Source organism: Carlito syrichta, unplaced genomic scaffold (genome assembly GCF_000164805.1).
Source record: "Carlito syrichta isolate Samal-C Ts95f unplaced genomic scaffold, Tarsius_syrichta-2.0.1 Scaffold309726, whole genome shotgun sequence".
In the NCBI taxonomy this organism is placed as follows: domain Eukaryota; kingdom Metazoa; phylum Chordata; class Mammalia; order Primates; family Tarsiidae; genus Carlito; species Carlito syrichta.
Genome location: NW_007253822.1, coordinates 921,970 through 942,084, shown reverse-complemented (window position 1 = coordinate 942,084; position 20,115 = coordinate 921,970). Strand labels below are relative to the sequence as shown.

The 20,115-nt window shown below is 34.7% G+C and overlaps 1 protein-coding gene across 3 annotated transcripts in view; it reads left to right on the top strand.

Annotated features, from left to right (window-relative positions):
- RSRC1 (arginine and serine rich coiled-coil 1) overlaps window positions 1-20,115 on the top strand; it is a 411,086-nt gene that overhangs the window by 76,580 nt on the left and 314,391 nt on the right. For 2 of the 3 annotated variants that reach the window (XM_008067646.1, XM_021717403.1), the window contains exon 4: window positions 6,787-6,960. The exons of the other annotated variant lie outside the window; for it this stretch is intronic. In XM_008067646.1, the coding sequence (XP_008065837.1) occupies window positions 6,787-6,960 (174 nt within the window). The remainder of the gene's footprint in view (window positions 1-6,786; window positions 6,961-20,115) is intronic. 3 annotated transcript variants of the gene reach the window in all.

Sequence of the window (20,115 nt, the reverse complement as noted above, 5' to 3'; positions counted from 1 at the left end):
GGAAATCTCTTTGCTCTGATCTGGTATTTCTTGTTGAGGACCCTTCAAATTTGTAAGGTAAGTTACTTAATAAAATAAATGGGGCTTTTCATATGTCTAGGGTGTAAGTTTTATTAAAAATTGTATAAAGTAATTCTTATGGCAACCAAGAAATTAGCTCAGTTTATTTTAAATCTGTGCTTGATTTTGTGTGTGTGTTTTTTTTTAAATCAGCGTTTAATAATTTTGTTCTGTCTGTGCTTTTGTATTTTCTATTTTTTCCCATATATTTTCTTCAGAATCACGTTTTGCTACTTGTAGCCTGTAAGCAAGATTAAGAGGACTACAGTATGAGGATTAAAATAATAAACATTAAGACATGGAATTGTGAGGGAAGACCCAATAACTTACATTGCATACTGTGCTGTGATATTTTAAAACATATTTCTAGCCGGGCTCGGTGGCTTAGCCTGTAATCCTGTGCCTTTGGGTGGCTGAGGTGAGTGAATTGCCTGAGCCAGTGGATTGCCTGAGCCCGCGGATTCGAGATCCGCCTGGGCAACTTCGCCAGACCACATCTCTACAATAAATAAAAAAATTAGCCGGGCGTGGTAGCGCACACCTGTAGTTCCAGCTACTCGGAAGGTTGAGGCGGAAGGATCGCCGGAGCCCAGCAGGTGGAGGCTGCGGTGGCCGGGAGCGGCCACTGCACTCCAGTCTGGACGACAATGAGACTCCAACTCAAAAATAAATAGATAGATAGATAGATAAATAAATAAATAAACAAAAATAAATAAATAAATAAAATAAAACGTATTTCTCTGTTTAAATTTGGCATTATGGATGATTTAACTTCTAGATCTTCTATTGCTATCATAGTTTATTGACCTACACCAGAAACATTTATAGAAGATTATTCCAGAATGGCATAGATTTCTTGTATGAAGATGTAGGGTGAATTCAATGAGAAAGATGCTTTTTGAGACTAGTAGGTCTATGTTTTCTATAGTGAAGTCTGTATGTTAGGGAATACGATGAGATGGGTTTGGAGATAACTGAGTTGCTTAATTAGTTGTGAAAGTTGGGAGGAGTTGAAGATTGGAAAAAAAACTGCTGATGGAGGGTTGGGAAGATAGTAATTGATAGAAGACCTTGCTGCTAATGCAGTATCTAGCTTTGCTATAATGGTGATAGGAGAGTGATCGTACTCTGGTTTCTCTGGGACAGTGCCATTTTAGCCCTATTGCCCTCATGTTGTGTTGCTTCCTTCAAGGCCTACATATGTCCCCAAAATATCCGCTTTTATTCTCAAAAGGCTTGAAGGCTTTTATGATAGATGATATTGTCTTCATGTTAATAACAAGCCTCTGGAGATCATGTTTTCGACTGCTGAGAGTTAACTGTGGAGAAGAAATAGATTTTAGTCCTTCAGATTATTATTACCTTCCTAGATAAAGGAGACTCATTGAAACTTGAGTGATTCAGCCTTAGGATTTTAAAGGTTTGTCAAAATCAGAAAGAATGCTGTTCCTTATTAGATAAGTTATACCAGGGAAACATATTTCATATGCTTCTGATTCAGATTTCTCAAATTCATTCACTTAGTTCACCCCTCAATTACTTCTTTCTTAGTGCTTGCCTCCTCCTCCCAGTTCATTTGTCTGTTATCTCACAACTCAGTTAGGTACTGTTATTTCATTCTAATTAGTGAGGTAATAGAATAATAATTTTGCAGATAAGAAAATGGATGCTTGGAAAGGAAATAACTTGTTCAAGGACATCATTATTTGAGAAATTCTCCATTTTTTAAACTTAATACTTACATAACTTTTGGTATATTAGTAACAGATATATTTAGTTCTAAGACTATAGTAAAAGCATGACTCCATCAAAATCCCCTTTACCTGTAATCCACAAATGGTTGCACATCTTGTCCAACAGTTAAAAAACATTTTTTTTATTAATTTCTTTTTTTGCAGTTGCATGCTTACAAAATTGTATTTACTTACAAGAAGGAAAAACACTTAAAGTGTTAATAGTTGTTCTCTCTGGGTGATGGGGAAACTGGTGATTTTATTTTTAATACATTTCTATTGACATAGCAATTTTTTAAAAAGAGACAAACGACTAAGAAATTAGCTTATATTAGAGATTTATTTTAAATCTCTAATATAATAATCTTATAAATAAGCTTATATTAAACTTATATTAGAAATAAGCTTAAGTTAGAGATAATAGAGATAAACTTATATTAGAAATAAACTTATATTAGAAATAAGCTTATATTAGAGATTTATTTTGCTGGAGTTTAAACTAACTCACCTGTCTTTTGTTATTCTACATTTGTATAACTAATTGCCAGAATCATATTTTGGTCCTAAACAATGTAGAACCAAATTAAGATAATATACTGTAAATATAATGTATTTATAGTGGCCGAGATTATCATTAAAAAGGCTCCCTTCTGTTTTTATTATTACTTTTTAAAAATCACAAAACTTTACATTTCAATTGATGATTGTTCAGAAATTTTATTTTAATCTGTTAAAATTTCCATATACCCACATATAATAGAAAATTTAACCAGAAAGGAATAGGATAACATCTGTGGGGACAGTAAGTTGTGATTATAAAATTTGGAGAGATAGTCATGTGTCAAAATTAAGAGGAAGAATCAAAGAAATACGTAGAGAAAATGGTGAAAGTTTAATATTAGTAAATTAGGACACTAATTAAACCTATGTTGACATTTGTAGCAGAGCAAGTATGGTAACTTTTTCAAATAACATTTAAAAGCAAGTTTGTGGGATTATGATTCAGTATTCTTCTTTATTCACTAAGTGAACCCATTAGAGATAGAAGAGGACAGGCATTTCTGCTGCTGAAAGCCAAGTAATTCTCTTCAAGACCTGCATATGTCTTAAGTATCCAGGACAATTTGATGTGATCTCTCCATTATCCCCTTTTTTATTCTTTGATGATTTGTATTTTCTCTTTTCCTTTTGTTTGCTCAGTTCTAGCTAGAGATTTATCAATTTTATTGATATTCTCAGAGTACCAGATTTTGACTTTGTAAATTTTCTCTATTCCATTGATTTTTTTTTTTCTCTTTTTAAATTTTTCTTCCACATACATTAAGTTTATAGTGGTTTGCCTTTCTTTTTGTAGTTTCTTAAAGTGAAAACTTAGGTAACTGACCTAAGATTTTTCTTTTCTAATATAAACATTAAAGACTATAAATTTTCCTCTAAACATTGCTTTAGCTGCATCCTACATATTCTTGTATATTCTATTTTCACTTTCTTTGAGTTCAAAATATTTTAAAATTTTCTTTGTGATTTCTTACTTGACCCTTGAATTATTTCAAAGCATATTATTCATTTTCTGTGTATCTGTGATTTCAAGATGTCTTATTGTTAAACTATAATTTAATTCTGTTGTGGTCAAATAAACATGTTCTTTATGATTTCTATTTATGAATTCACTGTTTGTCAACATGAAGTATCCATTTTTATTTTGTGTAGTACTCTTAGTTTCTGAAGATTATGTGATATTAATATATTTATTTCAGCCTTCTGTGCTTGCTGTTTGCATGATGTATATTTAGCCAAGTATTCTCAATCTATCTATGTCTGCATATTTAAAGTACATATTTTTGGCCAAGCATGGTGGATCACATCTGTGATTTCAGCACTTTGGGAGGTTTGTGGTGGGAAGATCACTTGAGTCCAGGTGCTTAAGACCAGTCTGGGCAATACAGTGAGGCTCCTTATCTACATACATACATACATACATACATGTAAATGCACAACATATAGTTGTGTGTTGCTTTTTAATTCATTTGACGTGCTCTGCTTTTTAATGGAATTATTTAGTTTATTACTATTTAATTTATTGATATGATTTTATTTGTCTACCATTTTATTATTTATTGTTTGTTCTATTTCTTTAACTTCCTTTCTAACCACCTTTAGATTAATGAGTAATTTTAAGATGTCCTTTTTAATTTATCTATTAACTTTTTAAGCTACACTTTTTTCTTTTTTAAAAGTAGTTGCTCTCAGCATTATAGTATATGCATATACCATGTCAGTGTACTTAGAGTTACTATTTCACCACTTCATGTGAAACGTAGAAACCTTATAATCGTATAAGTTCATTTACCTGCCCCATACATTATGCTGTATAGGTTAATTGCATTATGTCTACCTTCATTATAAACCCTAGAGTAAAGCATTGTAATTTTTACTTTAAGCACTTATATATATTTTAAGTTATAAAGAAAATAAATAGGTTTTGATATTTACCTGTATATTTACTCATTCTAGTAGTCTTCATTCCTTCTTAACGATCTAATTTCCATCTGATGTTATTTTTCTTTGGCTTGAAAACATTTATTTAGGATTTGTTGTAATACAAGACTGCTGTTAGTGATAATTTTTAACTTCTTTATCTCAAAAATGTCCTTATTTTACTTTCATTCTTGAGGATTTTTTTTTTTTTTTTTTTGGATATGAAGTTCTAGGTTGGCTTTTTTTTCTTTCAGCATTTTGAGAATTTTCTTCCACTCTTTTTGATCTCTGTTGTTTATGATGAGAAGCCAGCAGCAATAATTTGTATCGTTTTCCTTAGTGTATTGCTTTTCTCTGAATAATTTAAATATTTATTTTCACCTTTAAGTTTTAGCAGTTTGACTGTGGTGTTCCTGATCATGGTCTTCATATTTATCTTACTTGGGGCTTGAAATTCTAGGATTCATATGCTTGTCTTTCACTAAATTTGGAAATATTTTGATCACCACTTATTTTTCTTCCTCATTTTCTATCTCTTCCACCTCTGGGTTTAAATAAACATGTAAGACATTTAAATCTCACCCCACTGATCCTCAAGAGTCTGTTATTGTTTTCTTACTAATCTACTTTCCTCTTAGTTTTTCTGCTTGAATAACCTTGATTGATTTATTTTCAGGTACACAGATTCTTTCTTCTGTAATCACCAATCTGATCTGCTTTTAAATCTCATTTAGCATAATTATAATTTCAGAGGTTGTTGTTCAGTTATAGAATTTCTTTTTTTATTTTCTAGTTTTTCTGCTTAGATTGCTTAGCTTTATAGTCATTACAAGCATAGTTATCTGTATTGCTTTAAAATCCTTGCTTGCTAATTCTGACATCTGGCTTATCTCAGGATAGATCTCCATGTATTATCTTTTCTTTTAAGAATAGAGCACATTTATTTCTGTTTATTTCTGTGTATCTCATAATTTTGGATTTTTATCCTGGACATGGTAAATATCTCATTGTAAACGCTATTATATTTTTCTGAATAATATTGATGTTTTTGTCTGTTTAGTAGGAAAATAACTTGGTTGGATTAAAATAGAAATATTATGTGTCCGTGAGAACAGCTGAAATTTTGGTTCAGTCCTTTTATTCTTAGCTCTTTAGAGTCTGTTCTCCATATGCTGATTTATGGTTGAACCAGAGATTTAAATTGAGTTGACAAATATAATGTTTGAGTCCTTCTTTTGACTCTTTTATAGGGTATTCCTTTCATTTACCTGTTGCTGTGGTTGCCCTGAGTCTGTTTTCTGGTTTTGGGGGCCAGGAACCTACAGATTTTCTGTTGGAGTTATATCTACTTTACGTGTCACAGACTTGGGTTGTGCTTGTCACAGAATAGAAGTTGATAAAATAGGCAACTTTCTCATTGCTGTTTTCTTTTTCTAAGTTTTGGTCCTCTATGGAATATTCTTGTTTTTGGTCATTTTCCAGTACCTTCATATACAATTCACCCTTGAAAAATTTGGGGGTTAGAAGTGCTGGTCCCCTCACACAGCTGAGAATCCACCTATAACTTTTGACTCCCCCAAAACTTAACTACTAATAGTCTATTGTTGATTGGAAGCCTTACTGGTAACATAAACAGTAGATTAACACTTATTTTGTATGTTATATGTATTATATAATGCGTTCTTACAATAAAGTAACGTAGAGAAAAGAAAATGTTGTTAAAATCAAATGTTATTAATAAAATATCTTTACTATTCATTAAGTGGAAGTGGATCATTGATAAAGGTCTTTTCCCTTATCTATCATGTTCAGTAGGCTGAGGAGGAGTTAGAGGAGGAGTTGGTCTTACTGTCTCAGTAATGGCAGAGGCAGAAGAAAATCTACATATAAGTGGATACACATAGTTCAAACCCATGTTATTTAAGGGTCAACTGTATTTTTTTCTTAAATAGTTGTCTGTAGGGTTGCTAGTCTGGTAGAGGATTTCTTGTCCACACTGTAACCAGGACTGAAATAATTATTTCTTAACACATAATGTATCCTACTTAATACTGTCATTCATTTTACACAAAGACAAGCTGAATTAGAATGGATAATTATATTGATTATAGCTAATAGTTATAAGAAATAAGGTTGAATAGATATGAAAGTAGAGGTTGTAGGGATAAGGAAAGCCCTGTCCTTGTTGATTAGATAGGCACATTATCTATCTATCATAGATCTGTTATTATCTGAGAAGACTAAAATAATGATTTTATTTGAACCATTAAGACTTTGACCTGCGGACACTTTTTGACTACATCCTAATTTCTTGCAAAGTTAGCAATATAAATTTCTCTCAAACATCGTTTTAAACAAAAGCATTTATTTATAAAGAATCAAATGCTTCACAGTTATTTAATTTCTGAGTCCATAACTAAAACTAAGTATGATTTTTTAGATAATTTTAAAGGGTACTTATATTTCATAATACAAAATATAAGCTGAATGTATTAATAAAATATATTCACTATAGGTCCAGGTCAAGACCTCGTCCACGTTCTCACAGTCGAAGCAGTGAGCGGTCTAGTCATAGAAGAACGCGAAGTCGATCTCGGGATAGAGAACGACGGAAAGGCAGAGATAAAGAGAAAAGAGAAAAAGAAAAGGAAAAAGGCAAGGACAAGGAATTACATAACATCAAACGTGGGTAAGTTGAAGCATATCTTACATGGTGATGACTTGGTGATTTCATGGCAATATTCTAGCTAAATTTTGTTTTCTGAGGTTTTTCTTACCCCTACCTTGTAGCTAAATTGCTGTAAGAGTGGAAGAAGATGGACCAAAAAAACAGAATATAGTAGAGAAAGAAGAAAGAGCAAAGGAAAATAGTTTTCTCAGATTTTTACTTTGGTACATTTTCATTTCATAACAATATAACAAATCTTAGAAACACAACATAAACATCAATATCAAAGTTTAATATGTAAGTAAAATAAAATTTGCCTAATTCTTTAGGAAAGTTCTATATCTACTTCCTTTGTCATGAATTTGAGATTAAAATTTGAAGACTAGTGATTAAAGATATCTATTAGCTTATTGTAAAGCTGTTAGGGGAAAAGGATAAAGACAAAACAAAGAGAGAGAACCATGTGATTAACTTTTGGCTAGGCCTCAATCAATATAGAAAGGGGTCTTGGGCATTATTAGGGTGTATGTTTGTGTAGCTTGAGTGTTTCTGCTTATGAGGTCTAGAATTTATTTTTCTTAAGTTGATATTATTAAAACAATGATTCTGGTTTTTTCCATTTGATGGGTGAAATCCACTCATAAGCGTTTATCCAGTTAGAAGATGCTAAATTGAAATAATCTTATTTAGCAGCTTAAATTTACAAGTTCTTGGTTGTTTTATTCAGAATTGGCTCTGAAGTCTTTTATTCTGTAAAGTAGAACACCTTGGAATTTATCACCTTTTGTCAGTCTTTCAATATCTTGAGTGAATATATTTACTTTAATACTTCAATATAAAAGTGTTTATCTTTAATGAGTCTGTTTTCCTTATTAAATTGAAGAGTTTACCAGTACCATAGATATAGTTTCCTGAGATCTTTATTCTGTGAATGTTTATCAAGTTTATTAAAGGATATGGAACTCTTCCCTCATCCTTTTCTTTTTCACAATCATCTGTGTGTTTATTTTTTATTTCTAGATTTACAGTAATGTTATACAAAGTTGACTTTTAAGTATTCCTTGAAATGTTAAATTTGTGGTGGAGTTTGAAAGATGGGTAACATTATTAGGTTCTCCCGGTCATCCCACAACTATTAATGTACGTTGAGCAGTTGTGTTCCTACAAAATTCTAAGTTCTGTGTTTCTCTGGTTGCTTTTCTCCCCCCCCCCCCTTTTTTTTTGCTGGTCCCATCTCAGCTGGCTGCCTGGCTCTGCTCCCCTCTGCATCCCGTGCTTCCGTTGTTGCTCTGATGGACTCCAGTGTCTCTGCGATGATCCACTTTGTGTTAATATTTACATGCTATTCTGATTCCTCTCCATTCCTACTTCTAGCCAGCCATCTTGAACTGGAACCCTCAGATATATGAGTTTATTTGAATAATGAAAGGGTCAGCTGAGGCAAGATGGGCTGGAGCCAGTGTTGGGGCCGTGGGAATAATGCAAGACTGCAACCAAGTTAGAAAGTAGAAAGAAAGCCGGGCTTGGTGGCTCAGCCTGTAATCCCACGCCTTTGGGAGGCTGCGGTGAGTGGATTGCCTGAGCCCGCGGGTTTGAGACACGCCTGGGCAACGAGATCTCATCTCTACAATAAATCAAAAAATCAGCCGGGTGTGGTAGCGCATGCCTGTAATTCCGGCTACTCGGAAAGCTGAGGCGGAAGGATCGCCGGAGCCCAGCAGGTTGAGGCTGCGGTGCCGGGAGCGGCCACTGCACCCCCAGTCTGGACGACAGAGTGAGACTCCAACTCAAAAAAAAAAAAAAAAAAGTAGAAAGAAGTAAAGTTTACTATTCACCTTTCACAGATTGGAAAGGGAGCTGACATGGGAGACAAGTGTGGCTACTTCTCTGGTTTTAAGGATTGTGGGATGTTATAGGAAAGGAGATAGGAATTGAATATCTCTATAAGGGTAGGGAGGCTGAGTTAGCCAGAGTTGGTAGAACAGAATGAGGGTCAGGAAGGGTATGGGGAAAATCTCTTGGTAAAGGGAGAATGTCAGTAGGAAGATAAATGTCAGTAGGAAGAAGGATGTAATGGGAGAATGTCAGTAGGAAGATAAATATCAGTAGGAAGGGAGGATGTAGATAGAGCAGGGTTCTGAGACTGGAAAATATGGATTAAGAGGATGAACAAAATATGTCAATTAAGGAACTGCCTTGCTTCTTGTTCCTTTTTGAATTTTTTCTTCTTTTGGATTCATTTTTAGAAACTATATATGGCTATAGGAAGTGACTATGATTTTTGCTGGTTAAATTTTTGCTTTCTGAGTTTTACATTTTTAGGATAATACTTCTATAATTGTGTAAAATTGATACTATGTAAAACATTATCTGGGGGATTTTAAAGGTAAGAAAAATGAGAGAAAATAAAATCGGGAGGTTAGATGGTTTGAGAGGTTCTCATATGGTAACATTAATTTTGAAAGTCTAGGCCAACTTTACAGGTTGGACTCATCCATCACTGAGTTGTGTTCAAGTGGACTGATTTCCTAGATGGCAGGTTCACAAGATAATAATGTTGTGTTTATCATTATTTCTTAACATTAATCTCAACAAAGGCAGTGAACAAAGTCAAAACAAGAGGTGTGAGTTGAAGGGCTTTGGGGGCTGATGCCAAAAAGCTGTGGATAGTGTGCATTATGGTTTTAGGGGACCATAGTACAGGGCGATGTTGTGTCAAGATGCCCTTTTCCTTGGTTAGTGCTGAGTGTACACAAATTCTTACCTTTGGTATGATCTAAAATCAGGATTTTTTTTTGTCAGTGTATGCATTTACTATAGTATTATTTATTAATGTATATACAGGTGAATCCTCCTTTGTTCCAGAAATAATTTATTATTTTTTAAATCTTACATGTTTATTTTCTAGCCCTACTTTTTAAGCTGTTCTGGACTTATGTTCTTTTGTATCACTCAGAGAACCCAATGTACATGTTAGTTGTTAACAAATATTTGTTAATTATCAAATATGAGTATTTATTCATTTGTTTACTTGTTCAGCCTACAGTATTATAATGCCTTCCATTTGTGAGGTACTGTGTTAGGTGATAGAGGCAAAATGTTAGTGCCAGTAGCACTTGGAGCTTTCATGCAAGTGGGAAAATAAGCATATATGAAAGAAAAGATACACAAGTAATTATAGTGAAGTCAGAAGAATGTTTCCAGTAAGAAAAGTAAAAGAAGCCATGGAAACATTGTGTTAGTTAGGAAGCTTATGACCACAAATAATAAAACCTAACTAGCAGTAGCAGTAGCTTAAGCCAGGGTCAGCAAAATCTTTGTAAAGGGTTAGAATAGTAGATAATTTAGGCTTTCTGTGCCATTTGGTGTCTGTTGCAACTACTGAACTTTGCAACCAGAGATAATATTAAACTAACAGGCAGTCTGTATTTCAATAAAACTATTAATAAAAAATGGGCACCTGACTGGATTTGGCCCAAGACTTGCCATTTGTCAGTTCTGGCTTAAACCATGAGTGCCCTTACTGCAAATAAAAAGCAGTTTAGAGGTAAGGGTAACCAGTCTAAGGCCCTTTGTGTCCTTTTTCACTGGCCAGTCTCAGCATATTGGCTTTCATCTTCAGTCTCGGCACATTCTTCTGGCCACAGGATACCTCCATGGACATTAGGCTGGTTGATGGAGAATAGTCCCTGTGTCAGGAAGGGCTCTCAGAAGTGTTTACACATTGAAGGGAGGGTGAGGAGGAATGTTCTTGCAAAACAGACTTCATGTAGAAAGGGTTGGAGGCTTGTGGAAGGTGTGGTATATTTGAGGAATTAAAGTCTGATGGGGCTGAACATAGAGTAGAATAGGAATAATGATGGGAGATGATTATAGGAGGAGTTTGCAGTTAATTATAGAGGCAATGGGAAGTCACTGTAGTGTTTCAAGTAGAGAAATAGTGCGATCAGGTCTATATGGGGTATGAACAAAATGCTCTGCTCATAGTGGTCATAATAATGATAAACATCTAACATTTTAAGTATATTTTTTCAGTATCAGGAATTTTGCTAAGCAGTTGAAATGCATTATTTCACTTAATAACCTGATGAAATAGGTCCTTTTATTATCCTATTAATATTTATGAGATGCTTAGACTTATGATTATAGAACTAATAAATGATAGCTAGGCTTCTAATTCAAGTTGACTGACCTGACTCTTCATAGTGTACTATCCTCCCTTTTACTCTTAGGTAATCCATAATTATTGATGATGAGTGAGAGGGTTTGAGGTCAAGTGATATGCTGTTGTTTAAACTTTCCTAGGAAATAGCTAAAGAGAACTGAAAGAATTTTCTCTACCTTATTTTTCTGTGATCAGCCCCGAATTTGTCATTAGTAAAATATTGATTCCTTCTTTTCTCCCTCTCCCTCCCTTTTCCTCCCTTCCTTCTTTCCTTTCTTCTTTTTTTCTTTTCCCTCAACATCTCATCTGTTTATTTGGAATTATATTTAATTATATTCTCAAACAATTTCTAGGCCCTAATTAAGTTTATTTTAGTGATGATTTCATTAGCTGTCTCTTTCCAGTTGGCTTCTATTAAATGTGTGGGTGGGGAGAGAGGAAAAAAGATTCATAGACATTTTGATTAGGACTTATGTATTAGTTCATTGTGATTGTGTAACGCATGACAAGTGATTTAGTTTATGTAACCTAGATGCTTCTTCACATATGAGAAAATAACAACTCATGTACTTTGGCTTCTTCAGACATAAGAATCTTTGTTTTGTCAAATTATTTTGAAGATATCAATATTATATATATATTGAAAGAACATAAAACATACATTTTTAAAAAGTAGTGGTGAACAAATATGTAAATAGTCACCAGTGATGTTCTACTATTTTTTATTAAATCATTGAGCAATTTGGGAGTTTGGATAGATTTAATTTAAATCATCAGCTAGGAAAATTTGGTTGAAAGGAGTTGTCTACTGCTATGGTTTGAATGTGTTCCCCAGAGTTTGTATGTTAGAGACTTGATCTCCAGTTCAGCTACTAGGAGGAGAGACTTTTAAGAGGTACTTAGATCATGAGGGTTCTACCCAAATGAAAGGATTAATGCTGTTATCATAGGAGTGGATATGTTATCACGGGAGATAATGTCTTATAAAGGGGCAAGTCTCCCTTCACCCCTCCTTTGCTCTTCCACTTGGGATGACACAGCAAGACATTCCTCACCAAATGCTAGCCCTTCATTCTTGGACTCCCCAGCCTCCAGAATTGTGAGCCAATACATTTCTATTCATCATAAAGTAATTACCCAACCTGTGGTATTCTGTTATAGTAGCACAGAATGGTCTAAGACATCCACTAAATGCTTTCTTCTTAATTTGAGTAACTGTAGAATTCATTAGGATCCTGTTTAGTATTCTTTTTTTTGTTTGTTTTGAGTTGGCATCTCACTCTGTCGCCCAGACTGGAGTGCAGTGGCCGCTCCCAGCCACCGCAGCCTCCACCTGCTGGGCTCCGGTGATCCTTCCGCCTCAGCCTTCTGAGTAGCCAGAATTACAGGCGCATGCTACCACGCCCGGCTGATTTTTTTTTTTTATTGTAGTGATGAGGTCTCGCTGCCCAGGTGGGTCTTGAACCCACAGGCTCAGGCAATCCACTCACCTCAGCCTCCCAAAGGCGCGGGATTACAGGCTGAGCCACCGAGCCGGACCTGTTTAGTATTCTTAAGTGTACCTTCCTTTATGCCCTGCTACCATGAAAGGTTTTCACCTGTATTATTTTCTTGTTAGCTTTTCAGTAGATGCCTGCTGTTCTCAGAAAAGTATCCATCAAGACTTTTGGGATATTTTGCTCAAACATTTGAGTCTGTATATTCATCCTTTTTTCTTTTCATAACTTTCTGGAGCTTCATATTTTTTAAGAACGATAAGAATTCCCCTCTGAATGTATAATTTATTCTTCTGTAAAATAGAGATGGTGATACTTAAAAAGCTATAAGTATAAGCAGTATGTATAAGAAGACTAGTACTATGTAGTAATCAAACTTTATATATATATTAGTTATGGCTTTAGCCTTGGCAATTTTCCAATGTCTTCAACTCCAGAGCTTTATGTAATAAATTCCTGTTGATAAGGGCTTTTTTTTTTCCTCCTACCTTGTGTTTGGCAGAAGATGTTGGAATTGATTTGGGAAAGCTGGACTCTGAGTTTTGACAGCAACTACATACTTATAGAGCCTGTCATATTTTTCTTTACCTCTTATTTCTTTATACAGCAGGAAGTCATTTATGCTAATTTACCCCTATTTGCATATAGGTTATAGAGTTCTGTGGTGCAGAGCACGCTTAGAACTCCTTTTAAGTGTCTGTTTGGATCAAAGCAGGACTGTGTGATAGCTGTTGTCTGACACCAAGCTGTGTGGTGTTGTTTTCATTAAACATTTATCACACTTCCAATGTGACAGCAGGCAACTTTGTGCCAGGATAACATGTTTTCATGCAAAATTTATTGAAAAAGACGAAGACTTTGTAAAGAGATCTTGTTGCCTTTCACCAGTGGCGAAGGGTAAATGCTTGGTTCGAAAGAAGTATATCTTTAACATGTCATTGTAGCATACACAGAAAGCTTCGTTCTGTCAATTTTTTAAAGCAGGTAAACAAATACATCTTTAAATATATGCACTAGATCATTTTTTCTTTTTAAATTAAAGTTTTAGCAGTTTCCTTACAAATTGAAGGAGTATCATAACAATGGCCCGTTGTGTGTTGGTTATTTTATATTACAGTGAGATTTACCACCCAATTTCTATTGTGTAGGTTTGATTATTTGTCATTTCGTATTAGTTTTGATTCAACCAAAACAATCTGTAATTTATTTTCAAAAAGATGAAGTTAAAAAAAAGAGCATAATAAAATAAAAAGACTAACTAGTAAAAGCAGGATATAAGAGTTTTATAAGTTCTCCCCCAGGTTACTACTTTTCTTTTATTCATTATATCAATACATTTTAATTATCAAAGTGTGCCCAAGGGAATTTGATTTGAATTATGCTGGATAAGGTTTTAAATGGTATAAATTGTAGGTTCACCTTTTTTTTTAAGTTGGTGTCTCACTCAGTCACCCAGGTTGAAGTGCAGTGGCACGCTGATGGCTACCACAGCCTCGGCCTGCTGAACTCAGGTGATCTTTCTGCCTCAGCCTTCCAAGTAACTGGAACTTCAGCATGCACCTCCATGCCCGGCTAATTTTTTGATTTACTGTAGAGATGAGGTCTTGCCAAGTTGCCCAGGCTGGTCTCCAATCTGTGGCCTCAGGCAATCCTCTCACCTCTGCCTGAGATTATAGGTGTGAGCCACTGCTCCAGGCCCTGGTTCCCTCTTTCTTTTGGTGATTTGTGATTGCTTGATTGTGAAAAGTCTTGCAATAAGGAAAGGTAATTTTATTTTCCCCTTTCATGCCACAGGAAGCTGAGGAATTAGGGATATGTGAAGAAGTTAGTGAACGAATGAAAATAGCCTTGTGCCAGACTTTTTAGTAAGTTTAATCATATAGACTCAAAAAATTTGGTGAGACCCCTTGCAAGGAGTATTACAAAAATTACGTTGGCATTAATATTCAAGAATAAAAGGAAAAAAATACTGAGTTGTAATGTAATAGAAGGGACTTTTGTCTTTGGGCCTATATAGAACTCATAGAAATCTTCAAATTCTGATGCGTTATGTATGTTTTAGAGCTATAAAAGATAATTTTTTAAAAAGACTCAACCATGCCTCATACAAATATACATGAACACATGCCAAAGGCATGATTTAACCCATGAATTAATGAGAGAACCAGTAAAATGTTACATGTAGGTCAAAGGATCCAAAGAACAGACAAACATATGTAGGTCACCAGGAATCTGGGTATGAGGTTCAAAATTGGCTCTTTCTACCTGGGGGAGGGAAATCAGCTACACCTCCACTGGACAAGATTCATTTATGTATTATGTAAAAGAATCATTTACATTGCTATCAAATTATTTATAATTTATGAAATTTAAAAATAATCGTATACAAGGGAAGGTGCCCTCGACAGAATACCTAGTAATCCATTTTGATTATCGCAAGTCATTTAAAAATATTTCCTTACAAGTCATGTCACCTTTTTTTAACTTTAAATGTATTCTTCCATAAGATGGAAATAATAATAATTGAAAAACTGTAAATATTAGGAGCAATAATTTTTCTGACATTGAACTAACCCTACATTCCTGGGTTAACGTTAGTTGATCAGGGTATACTTTAAAAAATGTATTGGCAAATTCCATAAGGCCAGTACTATGTAGTAATATCTCAGTAAGTGGTAGTTATTTTATTTTTTATTAATAAAACAAATTTAATTGTCAGTTCTTGTGATTACCAGTTTCTTAATTACCATCCTTTTTTCTCATTTTTATGTCTTTATAAAGGTAGTTTCCTCAACCTAAAATCTTTTTCTTTTCTCCCTTTCCTGCTGGTTTCCATTCATCTTGTTGGCTCTTTTTAGATTCACTTTTTTCATGACGTATTCTTTGCTCCTCAAGAGTGTACTAAGTAACCCTACTTATACCTAATCTGAATAGAGAGTTTTATAATTTTGTAATTATAAATTACCTTGCTTTCTTAGTCAACATTGTATTTACTTGGATCTCAACTGTTTCTAAAATGAATAATAAATGATTGTTTTAGAAGTTGTTCCTAGGTAATTTAATCCAGCTTTAAAGTATCTAAAATGATTACATTGAATTTTTGCTGTTAGGATAATAATAAACCTTTTTGCACTGCTTCATGTCTGGTTTAAGTGTGCATGTGCACACACATATATATACTACCTCCATTCAAGTCTCCAGAATGTCTTTTTAAAAATTCGATATAACTTTTATTGTCTTTTTCTGTATCTGAAATGTTATCAATCCTGGTACAATTAATATCATTTAGCATTTGTTGTTTAAAAACCTGAATGTCATTTTTAGGATTCATATTTTAAATACTGATTAAAATTCCAGGACACATTAATCACTCTTCATGCCTAGTCTAATTTATTTCAGGACCTTAATTTTATCAACTACTTTCTTGATTGTTAAATGGTTGCAGGGCAACATCATACTCAAATATACTATTCCATAGAGATCTTTAACTGAAGGCCTTAGTGCTTGCCTTCAGTAAGGTTATGTATGGCTTGTAAGCTAAAGATTCTACACTTATTGTTAGAGGAATGTAAAGGGAATTAACTTGGAGTGCCAGCCAAGTCTTTTCTTCCTAAGTGCACAGGAGGTCCCCTAAAAGCTAAGTTATTGCCTATAATCACTCATTGCAGTTCTAATTTATACCTCACTGTAAAGCACCTTGAGTCTTCCAGATATGAATGATGTTAAACCAAATAGAAGCAATCTGCTCAGTATTTTAAAAAAATTCTAGTGTGTTCTGTTCTCATAGGCTTTCTTTCCAGTCTAGTCATCACGGAAGTGGCATTTCCAAAATGGAACAGATTGGAATAAACCATACTGCATAATTGACATGTAAGATCAATCTTCATCAGCACAACTAGAGAATCAGAGATTTATTCTCCTTTGACTAAATTACAAAGATTGGGAAATAGATTTCTACATGTTCTATTTTCATATCCTACTGTGATATTATAGGACAGTTTTAAAGTGGCTGGTTTAAATGTTCTTAATATCCTAGTAAATGAAGTGTGTATAGCCAGATGATAGGAATAACACAATATATGTAGTTATGGGGTGCACTTTCCACTAAAGCAGAATAAGTTGTAATGTATTCCATTCATGTAAGTGTTGTTAACATATCTTAGATTTCAAGGCAGTGAAAGTATAATAAAAGAAAAACTCCAGATGGTGTCATTGGGGTTAATGCTTTTCATTTAGTGCTTAAGGATATGATTCTTGAGTTTTGAGATTACATAAAACTACAGGAAGATCAGGATGCACCTCAGAGAACAGACCTTGTGGGTATAAACACAGAGCACTTTCTGATGCTATTACATATGTGATGATCACTACCATAGCAAGCACAGTTAGGCAAATACGAGTGCTGCTGTTTTAATTCTCTCTGAACTCCTACAGGAGGTTCCAAAATTGCTGTCTTTTGGCCTTTGTGGAGATGCCAGCCTATGACAGGCCACCTGGAAGTAGATCTTGAAAATCAAATTGGGTTGTCATGTTACAGGCTTCACTTCTCTTTCTTGAGAAAGATAAAGGAGGCATCTATATTAGAAAAAGAAATGGGTGGATAACAGATTTTGAAGAATGATGTATATTTGGAATAAGGCACGTGTGAAATTTCTATTGTAACTACTTAGAAATTAAGTACACTCAATAAAAATGATAAAAGACAGATTAGAAGAAAAATGTTTTCAACATTCAAACCTGTCTAGGCAAAGACCATAAGTTCCACATCCATGGATTCAACCAACTGAAGATTGAAAGTATTCCAGGGGGGGGGTGGGGTGATATAAATAACAACACAACAATAAAAAATACAAATAAAAGATATAGCAATTATTTGCTTAGTATTTACATTGTATTAGATATTATAAGTAATCTAGAGATAACTTAAAGTAAAAAGGAGGATGTCTGGAAGTGATATGCAAATAATATGCTATTTTTTGTAAGAAACTTGAATATCCTTCGATTTTGGTATCCTGCACAGATACCGAGGGATAATTATAAATACACACACACACACACACACACACACACACACACACACACACACACACACACTTAAATTGATCAGTAACTACTCAGTTATTTAATCTTTAAATTTCACCCATCAACCAATAGTGTTAGAGCTAGTAAATTCTCAGTTTCAAGTTAATTTGAAATACAGTTGATCCTTGGACAATGCAGGGTTTAGGAGCACAGATCTCCTTCTCACTTGCACAGCTGAAGTTCACATGCAACTTTACTTTTAAAAACTTAACTACCATAGCCTATTGTTGCTGGGAAGTTATACCAATGACATAAACAGCTGATTGACACATATTTTGTATGTTATAGATATTGTATGCTGTATTCTTACAAAGAAGTAAGCTAGAGAAAAGCAAATGTTAAGAAAATCATAAGCAATTATCATAATACTATAAGAAAGGGATTGGCAGTGATGGGAAACTGCCAGGGGAGAGGGGGGTAGGATTGGCAGTTGAAGAAAATTACTAGGGGAAGGAGGAGCACACCTCATCAACAAGGGTACCTGTATAATCAATGTTTATATACCTAACCCTGAATTTTTAAAATTACCCCACATCTTTAAAATTAAAAAAAGAAAGGAAAAAATAAAATCATAAGCACGAGAAAATATATTTTTTCATTAAAGTAGAAGTAGATCATCATGAAGGTCTTCATTCTCATTTTCCTCATTTTGAGTAGACTCAAGAGGGAGAGGAGAAGGAGGGGTTGGGCCTACTGTTTCAGGAATGGCAAAGGCAGAAGAGGCAGAGGAGGTGGAAGGGAAGGCATACTTGGCATAATTTTATTTATGGAAATATATTGTAATTTTTGTCTTATTTTTTGCTTTCTCATTTCTCTAAAAATGATTCCATATGGCATCAATTCTCCTTCCACCATTTGCTTTAGTTTCAATGCCCATATCATAGAAGGAATCATAAAAGAGGTTAAAAGCAGTCTTGTATAATCAGAACCCTTCTGCCAGATTGTCTAATATCAGTTTGTTTTCTGGCACTGCTTCTTCTGCATCTTCTTCCTCATTGTCTGGAATTGGTTGGAAAGTACTCATCTCCAAATTGTCTTCTGTTAATTTCTCTAGTGTGTCTATTAGTTCTTGAACTTCTCAAAGATCCATATCTTTTTTTTTTATTTTTTGAGTTGGAGTCTCATTCTGTCACTCAGACTGGAGTGCAGTAGCACACTCACTACCACCGCAACCTCAACCTGCTGGACTCAGTTGATCCTTCTGCCTCAGCCTTCCAAGTAGCCGGAACTACAGGCACATGCTACCACACCCGACTAATTTCTAATTTATTGTAGAGATGAGGTCTCACCAAGTTGCCCAGGCTGGTCTCGAACCCCTGGGCACAGGCAATCCCCCTCTCGCCTTGGCCTCCCATAGTGCTGTGGTTACAGGCTCATCGGTGTGTGTGTGTGTGTGTGTGTGTGTGTGTTTGAGAGAGAGAGAGAGAGTGAGAGAGAGAGATCTACAATCGCTTTCACTATTTCTTGGATTGTCTTTGTTGTGAATCCTGTAAAGTCATGCATAACATCTGGATACGGTTTTCTTTAGTAGGAATATATTGTTTTTGACTTGATGGCTTTCACAGCTTTTTCTATAACAACAATAGCATCTTAAATGGTGGACTCCTTCCAGACTTTCATGATGTTCTATCAAGTTTCTCTTTCATAGTGTTGGCAATCGTTTCCATTGCAGACTTTGTGTAATGAGTCTTAAAGGTACTCATGACTGCCTGAACTAGAGGCTGAATTAAAGTTGTTGTATTTGAGGACAAGTAGACAACTTTGATACTTTTAGTGTTAATGAAAGTGTTAATCAGAACTTATGGGGTTTTGATGACCAGGAGCATTGTCCAATAGCAAAAGAACTTTAAAAGGTTGTTTCTTACTGGCAAGGTACTTCCTGACTTCAAGGACAAAACATTGATGGAACCTTATCCAGGCCTTCAAATTATACAACCAGAAGACTAGATGCTGGTGTTTATCTTTTCCTTTCAAGGACAGTCCTGATCATAAACCCAACTGCTTTTGCAAAAAACAATCAAGTTAGCCTATCCCTTCCTGCCTTAAATCCTGGTGCTTGTTATCTTCCATTTATTAAATGCCCTTTGTGGCATTTTTTTCCCCTCCAGAATAGAGAACTTTTGTCTGCATTAAGACCTGTTCAGGCTGATATCCTTTCTCCTCAATAAGTTTCTTAATGGTGTCTGGGAACCCATCTGCTACCTTGCTTGGCCAAAGCTGCTTTTCTGATTATCTTGCCATTTTTTAAACCCAGACCTCTCTGTAAAATTATCACACCATCCTTTGCTGGCATTAAATTCTCCAGCTTTAAATCCTTCACCTTCCTTTTGCTTATGTTGTCTTTAATGATTTTGATTTTTCTTTAATCCATTTAGAGTCTACAGGTATGCCTTTCTTATGGCAATCTTACTTTCACATGAAAACTGCCTTTTC